This window comes from Aphelocoma coerulescens, unplaced genomic scaffold, assembly GCF_041296385.1.
Source record: "Aphelocoma coerulescens isolate FSJ_1873_10779 unplaced genomic scaffold, UR_Acoe_1.0 HiC_scaffold_168, whole genome shotgun sequence".
Taxonomy (NCBI): Eukaryota; Metazoa; Chordata; class Aves; order Passeriformes; family Corvidae; genus Aphelocoma; species Aphelocoma coerulescens.
The window spans coordinates 110,830-125,624 of NW_027183516.1; the positions used below are offsets into that span (position 1 = coordinate 110,830).

General features: G+C 68.6%; 1 protein-coding gene across 1 annotated transcript in view; it reads left to right on the plus strand.

Moving 5' to 3' along the window:
* The window catches only part of LOC138100929 (receptor tyrosine-protein kinase erbB-3-like), a 41,536-nt gene that overhangs the window by 12,233 nt on the left and 14,508 nt on the right, over positions 1 to 14,795 (plus strand). The window contains exons 12-18 of the mRNA XM_068998752.1: positions 487 to 686; positions 2,445 to 2,577; positions 3,642 to 3,732; positions 5,296 to 5,450; positions 6,810 to 6,863; positions 9,068 to 9,209; positions 14,342 to 14,461. Of these exons, the coding sequence (XP_068854853.1) occupies positions 487 to 686; positions 2,445 to 2,577; positions 3,642 to 3,732; positions 5,296 to 5,450; positions 6,810 to 6,863; positions 9,068 to 9,209; positions 14,342 to 14,461 (895 nt within the window). The remainder of the gene's footprint in view (positions 1 to 486; positions 687 to 2,444; positions 2,578 to 3,641; positions 3,733 to 5,295; positions 5,451 to 6,809; positions 6,864 to 9,067; positions 9,210 to 14,341; positions 14,462 to 14,795) is intronic.

Genomic DNA, 14,795 nt, shown 5'->3' on the forward strand with positions numbered 1-14,795 from the left:
CACTCCCGGAGCATCCCTTCACTCCCAGACCATCCCCTCACTCCCGGCGCACCCCCTCACTCCCGGACCATCCCCTCATTCCCGGACCATCCCCTCACTCCCGGCGCACCCCCTCACTCCCGGACCATCCCCTCACTCCCGGAGCAGCTCCCGGAGCACCCCGTCACTCCCGGGACCATCCCCAGCTCCCCGAGCTCCCCCAGCTCCCGGAGCAGCTCCCGGAGCACCCCCAACTCCCGGAGCATCCCCTCACTCCCGGACCATCCCCTCACTCCCGGAGCACCCGCAGCTCCCGGACCATCCCTTCACTCCCGGAGCAGCTCCCGGAGCACCCCCTCACTCCCGGCGCACCCCCTCACTCCCGGCGCACCCCCTCACTCCCGGACCATCCCCTCACTCCCTGCGCACCCCCTCACTCCCGGAGCACCCCCAGCTCCCCTCACTCCCTCCTCCCGACCCCCCCGCGCTGACCGCCGCTCCCCGCAGCCGCGGCTTCTCCCTGCTGATCATGAAGAACGAGAACGTGACGTCTCTGGGGCTGCGCTCGCTGCGGGAGGTGAGCGCGGGCCGCGTGTACATCACGGAGAACCGGCGGCTCTGCTTCCTGCACACCGTGCACTGGGCCGCGCTCAGCCGCAGCCGCGCCGACCTCGACATCCGCAACAACCGACCCCGCAGCAAGTGCCGTGCGTGGGCCGGGCTGGGGAGGGGGCGTGGGACCCCCCCCGTTTCCCCCCCCCCCCCCCAGGGATCTCCTGGGCATCCCCAGAAAGCCCTGAGAGTTCCCCGGTCCGTCCCATAGGGAAGGGGACACGGGGGATCCCCGGACCCCGCACTGAGAGCGCCCCCCTCCCCTTCTATCCCTCCAGGGAGGGGGCGTGAGACCCCCCCCCCGGGACCCCCAGGCACGTCCGGACCCCGTGAGAGACCCCCCGTCTGTCCCATAGGGAAGGGGACATTGAGACCCCCAGAACCCCCCCACTGAACCCGTGGGGCCCCTCCCGGTCCCCCCGGGGTCCCCTTCCCATAGGGAAGGGGACACGGGGGACCCCCAGACCCCGCACTGAGACCCCCCCCCCCCAATCCGTCCCACCAAGGAGGGGGTGGGGGACCCCTCCGGCACCTCTTGGGCACCCCCAGACCCCGCGAGAGACCCCCTGTCCATCCCATAGGGAAGGGGACACGGGGGACCCCCAGATCCCGCACTGAGACCCCCCCCAATCCGTCCCACCAAGGAGGGGGCGTGAGACCCCCCCGGCACCTCTTGGGCACCCCCAGACCCCGCACTGAGACCCCCCCCCAATCCGTCCCACCAAGGAGGGGGCGTGAGACCCCCCCGGCACCTCTTGGGCACCCCCAGACCCCGTGCTGAGACCCTCCCCCCGTCCTTCTCACAGGGGAGGGGGCGTGGGGACCCCTGGACCTCGTACTGAGCCCCCCCCCCCATCCCTCCAAGACCCGGGGACCCCCAGACCCCCCTCTGAGCCCATGGGGGGGTGACCGAGCCCCTTTGTCCCCCCGAGGCTCGGGGACCCCCAGCCCCGCTCTGAGCCCCCCGATGTCCCCCCGAGGACCCCCAGCCCCACTCTGAACCCCCCTCTGTCCCCCCGAGGCTTGGAGACCCCCAGCCCCGCTCTGAGCCCCCCGATGTCCCCCCAGGGACCCCCAGCCCTGCTCTGAGCCCCCCGATGTCTCCCCGGGGACCCCCAGCCTCTCTCTGAACCCCCGATGTCCCCCCGAGGCTTGGGGACCCCCAGCCCCACTCTGAGCCCCCCGATGTTCCCCCGGGGACCCCCAGCCCCTCTCTGAGCCCCTCTCTGTCCCCCCGGGGACCCCCAGCCCCACTCTGAGCCCACTGATGTTCCCCCAGGGACCCCCAGCCCCACTCTGAGCCCCCCGATGTTCCCCCTGGGGACCCCCAGCCCCGCTCTGAGCCCCTCTCTGTCCCCCCGGGGACCCCCAGCCCCGCTCTGAGCCCCCCGATGTCCCCCCAGGGACCCCCAGCCCCACTCTGAGCCCCTCTCTGTCCCCCCGGGGACCCCCAGCCCCTCTCTGAGCCCCTCTCTGTCCCCCCGGGGACCCCCAGCCCCGCTCTGAGCCCCCCGATGTTCCCCTGAGGATCCCCAGCCCCGCTCTGAGCCCCTCTCTGTCCCCCCAGGGACCCCCAGCCCCGCTCTGAGCCCCTCTCTGTCCCCCCAGGGACCCCCAGCCCCACTCTGAGCCCCTCTCTGTCCCCCCGGGGACCCCCAGCCCCGCTCTGAGCCTCTCTCTGTCCCCCCAGGGACCCCCAGCCCTGCTCTGAGCCCCTCTCTGTACCCCAGGGACCCCCAGCCCCTCTCTGAGCCCCTCTCTGTCCCCCCAGGGACCCCCAGCCCCACTCTGAGCCCCTCTCTGTCCCCCCGGGGACCCCCAGCCCCGCTCTGAGCCCCCCGATGTCCCCGCAGAGCAAGAGGGGAAGGTGTGTGACCCGCTGTGCTCGGCCGAGGGGTGCTGGGGGCCCGGGCCCGGGCAGTGCCTGTCCTGCCGCTACTACAGCCGGAGGGGGGTCTGCGTGTCCACCTGCCGCTTCAGCGAGGGGTCAGCGGGGCACGGGGGGCACGGGGGGGCACGGGGGGCACGGGGGGATAAAGGGGGACAAGGGGGACACGCGGGGAGAGGGGGGAACAGGGGGCACGGGGGGATAAAGGGGGGATAAAGGGGGGATAAAGGGGGGATAAAGGGGGGATAAAGGGGACAAGGGGGACACGCGGGGCACGGGGGGCACGGGGGGATAAAGGGGGGATAGAGGGGACAAGGGGGACACGCGGGGAGAGGGGGGCACGGGGGGATAAAGGGGGACAAGGGGGACACGCGGGGCACGGGGGGCACGGGGGGATAAAGGGGACAAGGGGGACACGCAGGGAGAGGGGGACACGGGGGGCACGGGGGGATAAAGGGGACAAGGGGGACACGCGGGGCACGGGGGGCACGGGGGGGCACGGGGGGAACGGGGGCACGGGGGGATAAAGGGGACAAGGGGGACACGGGGGGCACGGGGGGATAAAGGGGACAAGGGGGACACGCGGGGAGAGGGGGACACGGGGGGATAAAGGGGGGATAAAGGGGACAAGGGGGACACGGGCGGCACGGGGGGCACGGGGGGAACAGGGGGGCAGAGGGCACGGGGGGTCAAGGGGGGACACGGGGGGACACAGGGGGCACGGGGACGTGGAGATGGACACTGAAGGAGGGGACCCCAAGGTGGGACGGACACTGAAGGAGGGGACCCCAGGGTGGGATGGACACTGCTGATGACGTCAGGATGGGATGGACGCTGAAGGAGGGGACCCCCGGGTGGGATGGACACAGAAAGAGGGGACCCCAGGGTGGGACGGACACTGCTGATGACCCCAGGGTGGGATGGACACTGAAGGAGAGGACCCCAGGGTGGGACGGACACTGCTGATGACCCCGGGGGGGACGGACGCTGTTGATGACCCCGGGGTGGGATGGACACTGCTGATGACCCCAGGGTGGGACGGACGCTGCTGATGACCCCAGGGTGGGATGGACGCTGCTGATGGCCCCGGGGTGGGACGGACACCCGTGCGGTGGCACTGTCGCCGCCGGGCGGGCGCGGTGACGCTGCCCGGGGTCCCCAGGGACACGCGGGAGTTCTCGCAGGACGGCGAATGCTCCGAGTGCCACCCCGAGTGCGAGCGCATCGAGGGCGGGCCCACCTGCAACGGCTCGGTACGGGGACCCCCAGACCCACTCCGAGCCCCCCTTTGTCCTTCCGAGCCACGGGGACCCCCAGCCCCGCTCTGAGCCCCCCTTTGTCCCTCCAAGGCTCGGTGACCCCCAGACCCCGCCCCGAGCCCCCCTTTAGTCCCTCCGAGCCACGGGGACCCCCAGACCCTGCCCCGAGCCCCCCTTTGTCCCTCCAAGGCTCGGGCACCCTCAGACCCGCCCCGAGCCCCCCTTTGTCCCTCCGAGCCACGGGGACCCCCAGCCCTGCTCCGAGCCCCCCTTTGTCCCTCCAAGGCTCGGGCACCCCCAGCCCCGCTCCGAGCCCCCCTTTGTCCCTCCAAGGCTTGGGAACCCCCAGACCCCGCCCCGAGACCCCCTTTGTCCCTCCAAGGCTTGGGAACCCCCAGACCCCGCTCCGAGCCCCCCTTTAGTCCCTCCGAGCCACGGGGACCCCCAGACCCTGCCCCGAGCCCCCCTTTAGTCCCTCCAAGGCTCGGGCACCCCCAGCCCCACTCCAAGCCCCCCTTTAGTCCCTCCAAGGCTCGGGGACCCCCAGCCCCGCTCCGAGCCCCCCTTTAGTCCCTCCAAGGCTCGGGGACCCCCAGCCCCTCTCCGAGCCCCCCTTTGTCTCTCCAAGGCTCGGGGACCCCCAGACCCTGCCCCGAGCCCCCCTTGTCCCTCCGAGCCACGGGGACCCCCAGCCCTGCCCCGAGCCCCCCTTTGTCCCTCCGAGCCACGGGGACCCCCAGACCCCACCCCGAGCCCCCCCTTTAGTCCCTCCAAGTCTCGGGCACCCCCAGCCCCACTCCAAGCCCCCCTTTAGTCCCTTCGAGCCACGGGGACCCCCAGACCCCGCCCCGCGCCCCCCCTTTGTCCCTCCAAGGCTTGGTGACCCCCAGCCCCCGCCCCGAGCCCCCCTTTGTCCCTCCGAGCCACGGGGACCCCCAGACCCTGCCCCGAGCCCCCCCCTTTGTCCCTCCGAGCCACGGGGACCCCCAGACCCTGCCCCGAGCCCCCCTTTAGTCCCTCCAAGGCTCGGGGACCCCCAGCCCCTCTCCGAGCCCCCCTTTGTCCCTCCAAGGCTTGGGAACCCCCAGACCCCGCCCCGAGACCCCCTTTGTCCCTCCAAGGCTTGGGAACCCCCAGACCCCGCTCCGAGCCCCCCTTTAGTCCCTCCGAGCCACGGGGACCCCCAGCCCGGCTCCGAGCCCCCCCCTTTGTCCCTCCGAGCCACGGGGACCCCCAGACCCCGCCCCGAGCCCCCCTTTGTCCCTCCGAGCCACGGGGACCCCCAGCCCCGCTCTGAGCCCCCCTTTAGTCCCTCCAAGGCTCGGGGACCCCCAGCCCCTCTCCGAGCCCCCCTTTGTCTCTCCAAGGCTCGGGGACCCCCAGCCCCTGCTCCGAGCCCCCCTTTGTCCCTCCGAGCCACGGGGACCCCCAGCCCCGCTCCCAGCCCCCCCCTTTAGTCCCTCCGAGCCACGGGGACCCCCAGCCCGGCTCCGAGCCCCCCCTTTGTCGCCGCTGTCCCCCCCGCGGGTCCCCACACGTGTCCCCACCCCCGCGCAGGGCGCCGACACCTGCACGCGCTGTGCCCACTATCGCGACGGGCCCCACTGCGTGGAGCGATGTCCCGACGGAGTCCTGGGCGAGCGCGGCCCCATCTACAAATTCCCCGACAGCGGCCGCGAGTGCCGGCCCTGCCACGAGAACTGCACCCGGGGGTGGGCCCGGGGGGCACTGGGGGGCCCAGGGCATCACTGGGGGGCAGGGTGGGGGTCCTGAGACCTCACTGGGGGTCCTAGGACATCATTTGGGGGGCAGGGTGGGGGTCCTGAGACCTCACTGGGGGCCCAGGACATCACTGAGGGGCAGGGTGGGGGTCCTGAGACCTCACTGGGGGCCCAGGACATCACTGAGGGGCAGGGTGGGGGTCCTGAGACCTCACTGGGGGGCCCAGGGCATCATTTGGGGGTCCTGAGACCTCACTGGGGGGCCCTGGGCATCATTTGGGGGTCCTGAGACCTCACTGGGGGGTCCAGGGCATCATTTGGGGGGCAGGGTGGGGGTCTTGAGACCTCACTGGGGGGCCCAGGGTGTCATTTGGGGGTCCTGAGACCTCACTGGGGGGCCCAGGGCATCATTTGGGGGTCCTGAGACCTCACTGGGGGACCCAGGGCATCATTTGGGGGGCAGGGTGGGGGTCCTGAGACCTCACTGGGGGCCCAGGACATCACTGAGGGGCAGGGTGGGGGTCCTGAGACCTCACTGGGGGGCCCAGGGCATCATTTGGGGGTCCTGAGACCTCACTGGGGGGTCCAGGGCATCATTTGGGGGGCAGGGTGGGGGTCTTGAGACCTCACTGGGGGCCCAGGACATCACTGAGGGGCAGGGTGGGGGTCCTGAGACCTCACTGGGGGGCCCGGGGCATCATTTGGGGGTCCTGAGACCTCACTGGGGGGCCCGGGGCATCATTTGGGGGTCCTGAGACCTCACTGGGGGGCCCAGGGCATCATTTGGGGGTCCTGAGACCTCACTGGGGGGCCCTGGGCATCATTTGGGGGTCCTGAGACCTCACTGGGGGGTCCAGGGCATCATTTGGGGGGCAGGGTGGGGGTCTTGAGACCTCACTGGGGGGCCCAGGGCATCATTTGGGGGTCCTGAGACCTCACTGGGGGCCCAGGGCATCATTTGGGGGTCCTGAGACCTCACTGGGGGGCCCAGGGCATCATTTGGGGGTCCTGAGACCTCACTGGGGGGCCCGGGGCATCATTTGGGGGTCCTGAGACCTCACTGGGGGTCCCAGGACATCACTGGGAGCAGGGTGGGGGTCCCAGGGCTGGTTGGGGGGCAGGGTGGGGGTCCCAGGGCTGGTTGGGGGTTCCAAGGGCAGATTGGGGAAAGGGGGGAAAGGCTGTGGGGGGGCAAGACCCTGCTGGGGAGGAGGTCGGGGGTCCCGAGACTCATTTGGGGCAGGGTTGGGGGACCCAGGACCCCATGGGGGGCAGGTTGGGGGTCCCAGGTGCCCGCTGGGGGGGGGGGGGGGGGTCCCACACCGGCTGACCCCCAGGTCCGTCCCTCAGGTGCGTGGGGCCGCTGCTGCGGGACTGCCTGGGGGACCCCCTGCCCGTGTCCAGGTACGGGGTGCGGGGACATCCCGGGGGGGCTGGGGGACCCCAAAAGGCTGCGGGGACATCCCTGGGGGGGCTGGGGGACCCCAAAAGGCTGCGGGGACATCCGGGGGGGTGCGGGGACATCCCGGGGGGGCTGGGGGGACCCCAAAAGGCTGCGGGGACATCCCGGGGGGTGCGGGGACATCCCGGGGGGGCTGGGGGGACCCCAAAAGGCTGTGGGGACATCCCGGGGGGTGCGGGGACATCCCGGGGGGGCTGGGGGGACCCCAAAAGGCTGTGGGGACATCCCGGGGGGTGCGGGGACATCCCGGGGGGGCTGGGGGACCCCAAAAGGCTGCGGGGACATCCCGGGGGGGGCTGTGGGGATATCCCGGGGGGTACAGGGACATCCCGGGGGCTGCGGGGATATCCCGGGGGGGGCTGTGGGGGACCCTAAAAGGCTACGGGGACATCCCGGGGGGGCTGGGGGGACCCCAAAAGGCTGCGGGGACATCCCGGGGGACTGAGGGGACATCCGGGGGGGGCTGTGGGGACCCCAAAAGGCTGCGGGGACATCCCGGGGGCTGCGGGGATATCCCGGGGGGGCTGGGGGGACCCTAAAAGGCTGCGGGGACATCCCTGGGGGGGCTGGGGGGACCCCAAAAGGCTGCGGGGACATCCGGGGGGGCTGGGGGGACCCCAAAAGGCTGCGGGGATATCCCGGGTGTGCGGGGACATCCGGGGGCTGCGGGGACATCCCGGGGGGTGCGGGGACATCCCGAGGGGGGCTGTGGGGACCCCAAAAGGCTGCGGGGACATCCCGGGGGGTGCGGGGACATCCCGGGGGGGGCTGTGGGGACATCCGGGGGGCTGGGGGGACATCCCGGGGGGTGCGGGGACATCCCGGGGGGGCTGGGGGACCCCAAAAGGCTGCGGGGACATCCCGGGGGGTGCAGGGATATCCCGGGGGGGGCTGTGGGGGACCCCAAAAGGCTGCGGGGACATCCGGGGGGGGCTGGGGGGACCCCAAAAGGCTGCGGGGACATCCCGGGGGCTGCGGGGACATCCCGGGGGGGGGCTGTGGGGGACCCCAAAAGGCTGCGGGGACATCCCGGGGGGGGCTGGGGGGGACCCCAAAAGGCTGTGGGGACATCCCGGGGGGGGCTGTGGGGATATCCCGGGGGGTGCAGGGACATCCCGGGGGCTGCGGGGATATCCCGGGGGGGGCTGTGGGGGACCCTAAAAGGCTACGGGGACATCCCGGGGGGGCTGGGGGGACCCCAAAAGGCTGCGGGGACATCCCGGGGGGCTGAGGGGACATCCGGGGGGGGCTGTGGGGACCCCAAAAGGCTGCGGGGACATCCCGGGGGACTGAGGGGACATCCGGGGGGGGCTGTGGGGACCCCAAAAGGCTGCGGGGACATCCCTGGGGGGGCTGTGGGGACCCCAAAAGGCTGCGGGGACATCCCGGGGGCTGCGGGGATATCCCGGGGGGGCTGGGGGGACCCTAAAAGGCTGCGGGGACATCCCTGGGGGGGCTGGGGGGACCCCAAAAGGCTGCGGGGACATCCCGGGGGCTGCGGGGATATCCCGGGGGGGGCTGTGGGGGACCCCAAAAGGCTGCGGGGACATCCGGGGGGGCTGGGGGGACCCCAAAAGGCTGCGGGGATATCCCGGGTGTGCGGGGACATCCGGGGGGCTGGGGGGACATCCGGGGGGTGCAGGGACATCCCGGGGGGGGGGGGACCCCAAAAGGCTGCGGGGACATCCCGGGGGGGCTGGGGGGACATCCGGGGGGGGCTGTGGGGACCCCAGAAGGCTGCGGGGACATCCCGGGGGGTGCGGGGATATCCCCGCGGGGGGGGTTCTGTGGGGACCCCAAAAGGCTGCGGGGACATCCCGGGGGGGGCTGGGGGACCCCAGAAGGCTGCGGGGACATCCCGGGGGGGGCTGTGGGGATATCCCGGGGGGGCTGTGGGCACATCCCGGGGGGGGCTGGGGGGACCCCAAAAGGCTGCGGGGACATCCCGGAGGGGGCTGTGGGGACATCCCGTGCCATCCCGTGCCATCCCGTGCCGTGTCGTGCCCGCCAGCCCGGGCTTGGGACACATCCCCAGCACCGGGGCGGCGGCGGGGAGGGTGTGGGGTCCTGCCAGGACCTGGCGGGTCCTGCCGGGCGCTGACCTCGCCCCGTCCCCCGTCCCCCGGTCCCGGTCCCGGTCCCGCAGGCGGACCCCGACGCTGGTGGCGGTCATGGTGGTCGGCGGGGGTTTCCTCTCCTGCTCGCTCGTGCTGCTGGCGCTGCTCTACTGGCGGGGGAAGAAGATCCAGAAGAAGCGGGCGATGCGGCGCTACCTGGAGAGGGGCGAGGTCAGCGCCGGCAGCACCGGGAGAGCCCCCGGGAACGGCCCCGGGACGGCGGGGAAGGGGCGGGACCCGTCCCGGTGCCGCGTCCCGCCTGGCTGGAGCCGTGGCCGTCCCTCGCCAGCCCCGTCCCCGTCCGTGTCCATCTCTGCGGCCGGGCCGGCCTCGCTCTGCATCCTCACCCTGCTCTGCTCCTGGCCCCGTCCTTGTCCCCGTCACATTCCCATCTCATTCCTGTCCCCGTCCCATTCCTGTCCCCATCCCATCCCATCCCATCCCATCCCATCCCATCCCATCCCATCCCATCCCATCCCATCCCATCCCATCCCATCCCATCCCATTCCTGTCCCCATCTCGTTCCTGTCCCCGTCCCATTCCTGTCCCCATCCCGTCCCCATCCCCATCCCATCCCCATCCCATCCCTGTCCCCATCCCCATCCCATTCCTGTCCCCATCCCATTCCCATCCCATCCCATCCCATCCCATCCCATCCCATCCCATCCCATCCCATCCCATCCCATCCCATCCCATTCCCATCCCATCCCTGTCCCCATCCCATCCCATCCCATCCCATCCCATCCCATCCCATCCCACCCCACCCCATCCCATCCCACCCCACCCCATCCCAACCCATCCCATCCCATCCCATCCCATCCCATCCCATCCCATCCCATCCCATCCCATCCCATCCCATCCCTGTCCCCATCCCCATCCCATTCCTGTCCCCATCCCATTCCTCTCCCCATCCCATCCCTGTCCCCATCCGCATCCCCATCCCACCCCATCCCATCCCATCCCATCCCATCCCATCCCATCCCATCCCATCCCATCCCATCCCACCCCACCCCATCCCATCCCATCCCATCCCATCCCATCCCATCCCATCCCATCCCATCCCATCCCATTCCCATCCCATCCCTGTCCCCATCCCATTCCTGTCCCCATCCCATTCCTCTCCCCATCCCATCCCTGTCCCCATCCCCATCCCCATCCCCATCCCATCCCATCCCATCCCATCCCATCCCCATCCCCGTCCCCATCCCTGTCTCTGTCCCCATTTCTGTCCCCATCCCATCCCATCCCTGTCCCTATCCCCCTCCCCGTCCCGCTCCCTGCCTGTGCCCATCCCTGTCCCTGTCCCATCCCCTATCCCTGTCCCTGTCCCGCTTCCTCCCCATCCCCATCCCGCTCCCTGCCCTTTCCTGTTCCCGTTCCCGTTCCCCGTTCCCGTTCCTGTTCCCGTTCCCGTTCCCCATTCCTGTTTCCGTTCCCGTTCCCGTTTCCTGTTCCCGTTCCCGTTTCCCGTTTCCCGTTCCCGTTCCCCATTCCTGTTCCCGTTCCCGTTCCCCTTTCCCATTCCTGTTCCCGTTCCCGTTCCCGTTCCCCGTTCCTGTTCCCGTTCCCGTTCCCGTTTCCGTTTCCCGTTCCCATTCCCCATTCCTGTTCCCGTTCCCCGTTCCCGTTCCCGTTTCCCGTTCCCGTTCCCCATTCCTGTTCCTGTTCCCGTTCCCGTTTCCCGTTCCCGTTCCCGTTTCCCATTCCTGTTCCCGTTTCCCGTTCCCGTTCCCGTTCCCCGTTCCCGTTCCTGTTCCCGTTCCCGTTCCCGTTTCCTGTTCCCGTTCCCCGTTCCCGTTCCCGTTCCCGTTCCCCGTTCCCGTTCCTGTTCCCGTTCCCGTTCCCCATTCCTGTTCCCGTTCCCGTTCCCGTTCCCTGTTCCTGTTCCCGTTCCCGTTCCCCATTCCGTTCCCGTTCCCGTTCCTGTTCCCGTTCCCGTTCCCGTTTCCCGTTCCCGTTCCCGTTCCCCATTCCTGTTCCCGTTCCCGTTCCCGTTTCCCGTTCCCCGTTCCCGTTCCCGTTCCTGTTCCCGTTCCCGTTCCTGTTCCCGTTCCCCGTTCCGTTTCCCGTTCCCCATTCCCGTTCCCGTTCCCGTTCCCGTTCCCCGTTCCCGTTCCCGTTCCCGTTTCCCGTTCCCCATTCCTGTTCCCGTTCCCGTTCCCGTTCCCGTTCCCCGTTCCCGTTTCCCGTTCCCGTTCCCGTTCCCCCTTCCCGTTCCTGTTCCCGTTCCTGTTTCCCGTTCCCGTTCCCCATTCCTGTTCCCGTTCCTGTTTCCCGTTCCCGTTCCCCGTTCCCGTTCCCGTTCCCGTTCCCGTTCCCGTTTCCCGTTCCCGTTTCCCGTTCCCATTCCCGTTCCCATTCCCCGTTCCCGTTCCCGTTCCCCGTTCCTGTTCCCGTTCCCGTTTCCCGTTCCCGTTCCCGTTTTCCATTCCTGTTCCCGTTCCCCGTTCCCGTTCCCCGTTCCTGTTCCCGTTCCCGTTTCCCGTTCCCATTTCCCGTTCCCGTTCCCCATTCCTGTTCCCGTTCCCGTTTCCCGTTCCCGTTCCCCATTCCTGTTCCCGTTCCCGTTCCCCGTTCCTGTTCCCGTTCCCGTTTCCCGTTCCCGTTCCCGTTTTCCATTCCTGTTCCCGTTCCCGTTCCCGTTCCCCATTCCTGTTCCCGTTCCCGTTCCCCATTCCTGTTCCCGTTCCCATTCCCCGTTTCCCGTTCCCGTTCCCGTTCCCGTTCCCCGTTCCTGTTCCCGTTCCCGTTTCCCGTTCCCGTTCCCGTTTTCCATTCCTGTTCCCGTTCCCGTTCCCGTTCCCCATTCCTGTTCCCGTTCCCGTTCCCCATTCCTGTTCCCGTTCCCATTCCCCGTTTCCCGTTCCCGTTCCTGTTTCCCGTTCCCGTTCCCCGTTCCCGTTCCCGTTCCCGTTCCCGTTTCCCGTTCCCGTTTCCCGTTCCCATTCCCGTTCCCATTCCCCGTTCCCGTTTCCCGTTCCCCATTCCTGTTCCCGTTCCCGTTTCCCGTTCCCGTTCCCCATTCCTGTTCCCGTTCCCGTTTCCCGTTCCCGTTCCCCGTTCCTGTTCCCGTTCCCGTTTCCCGTTCCCGTTCCCGTTTTCCATTCCTGTTCCCGTTCCCGTTCCCGTTCCCCATTCCTGTTCCCGTTCCCGTTCCCCATTCCTGTTCCCGTTCCCATTCCCCGTTTCCCGTTCCCGTTCCCGTTTCCCGTTCCCGTTCCCGTTCCCGTTCCCGTTCCCCATTCCTGTTCCCGTTCCCGTTCCCCGTTCCCGTTCCCGTTTCCCGTTCCCCGTTCCCCGTTCCCCGTTCCCCGTTCCTGTTCCCGTTCCCGTTTCCCGTTCCTGTTCCCGTTCCCATTCCCCGTTTCCCGTTCCCGTTCCCCATTCCTGTTCCCGTTCCCGTTTCCCGTTCCCGTTCCCGTTCCTGTTCCTGTTTCCCGTTCCCGTTCCCCATTCCTGTTCCCGTTCCTGTTCCCGTTCCCGTTTCCCGTTCCCGTTCCCGTTTCCCATTCCTGTTCCCGTTTCCCGTTCCCGTTCCCGTTCCCCGTTCCCGTTCCTGTTCCCGTTCCCGTTCCCGTTTCCTGTTCCCGTTCCCCGTTCCCGTTCCCGTTCCCGTTCCCCGTTCCCGTTCCTGTTCCCGTTCCCGTTCCCCATTCCTGTTCCCGTTCCCGTTCCCGTTCCCTGTTCCTGTTCCCGTTCCCGTTCCCCATTCCGTTCCCGTTCCCGTTCCTGTTCCCGTTCCCGTTCCCGTTTCCCGTTCCCGTTCCCGTTCCCCATTCCTGTTCCCGTTCCCGTTCCCGTTTCCCGTTCCCCGTTCCCGTTCCCGTTCCTGTTCCCGTTCCCGTTCCTGTTCCCGTTCCCCGTTCCGTTTCCCGTTCCCCTTTCCCGTTCCCGTTCCCGTTCCCGTTCCCCGTTCCCGTTCCCGTTCCCGTTTCCCGTTCCCCATTCCTGTTCCCGTTCCCGTTCCCGTTCCCGTTCCCCGTTCCCGTTTCCCGTTCCCGTTCCCGTTCCCCCTTCCCGTTCCTGTTCCCGTTCCTGTTTCCCGTTCCCGTTCCCCATTCCTGTTCCCGTTCCTGTTTCCCGTTCCCGTTCCCCGTTCCCGTTCCCGTTCCCGTTCCCGTTCCCGTTTCCCGTTCCCGTTTCCCGTTCCCATTCCCGTTCCCATTCCCCGTTCCCGTTCCCGTTCCCCGTTCCCGTTCCCCGTTCCTGTTCCCGTTCCCGTTTCCCGTTCCCATTTCCCGTTCCCGTTCCCCATTCCTGTTCCCGTTCCCGTTTCCCGTTCCCGTTCCCCATTCCTGTTCCCGTTCCCGTTTCCCGTTCCCGTTCCCCGTTCCTGTTCCCGTTCCCGTTTCCCGTTCCCGTTCCCGTTTTCCATTCCTGTTCCCGTTCCCGTTCCCGTTCCCCATTCCTGTTCCCGTTCCCGTTCCCCATTCCTGTTCCCGTTCCCATTCCCCGTTTCCCGTTCCCGTTCCCGTTCCCGTTCCCCGTTCCTGTTCCCGTTCCCGTTTCCCGTTCCCGTTCCCGTTTTCCATTCCTGTTCCCGTTCCCGTTCCCGTTCCCCATTCCTGTTCCCGTTCCCGTTCCCCATTCCTGTTCCCGTTCCCATTCCCCGTTTCCCGTTCCCGTTCCTGTTTCCCGTTCCCGTTCCCCGTTCCCGTTCCCGTTCCCGTTCCCGTTTCCCGTTCCCGTTTCCCGTTCCCATTCCCGTTCCCATTCCCCGTTCCCGTTTCCCGTTCCCCATTCCTGTTCCCGTTCCCGTTTCCCGTTCCCGTTCCCCATTCCTGTTCCCGTTCCCGTTTCCCGTTCCCGTTCCCGTTTTCCGTTCCTGTTCCCGTTCCCGTTCCCGTTCCCCATTCCTGTTCCCGTTCCCGTTCCCCATTCCTGTTCCCGTTCCCATTCCCCGTTTCCCGTTCCCGTTCCCGTTTCCCGTTCCCGTTCCCGTTCCCGTTCCCGTTCCCCATTCCTGTTCCCGTTCCCGTTCCCCGTTCCCGTTCCCGTTTCCCGTTCCCCGTTCCCCGTTCCCCGTTCCCCGTTCCCCGTTCCTGTTCCCGTTCCCGTTTCCCGTTCCTGTTCCCGTTCCCATTCCCCGTTTCCCGTTCCCGTTCCCCATTCCTGTTCCCGTTCCCGTTTCCCGTTCCCGTTCCCGTTCCTGTTCCTGTTTCCCGTTCCCGTTCCCCATTCCTGTTCCCGTTCCTGTTCCCGTTCCCGTTTCCCGTTCCCGTTCCTGTTCCCGTTCCCCGTTCCTGTTCCCGTTCCCGTTCCCGTTCCCCGTTCCCGTTCCCACTCCGTGTCCCGCCCGGCAGAGCCTGGAGCCGCTGGATCCCAGTGAAAAAGCCAACAAGGTCCTGGCCCGGATCTTCAAGGAGACGGAGCTGAAGCGCCTCAAGGTCCTGGGCTCCGGCGTCTTCGGCACCGTGCACAAGGTGGGGGGGATTTGGGGAGGGGGTCGGGGGGGCTGAGGTGCCATCCCATAAATCCCATCAATCCCATCCCAATCCCATCTCAATCCCATCCCAATCCCATCTCAATCCCATCCCATAAATCCCATCCCAATCCCATCTCAATCCATCCCATCCCATAAATCCCATCCCATCAATCCTATAAATCCTATAAATCCATCCCATCCCAATCCATCCCATCCCCATCCCATCCTATAAACCCCATCCCATTCCATCCCATCCCATCCCATCCCATCCCATCCCATCCCATCCCATCCCATCCCATCCCATCCCATAAATCCCATCCCATAAATCCCAT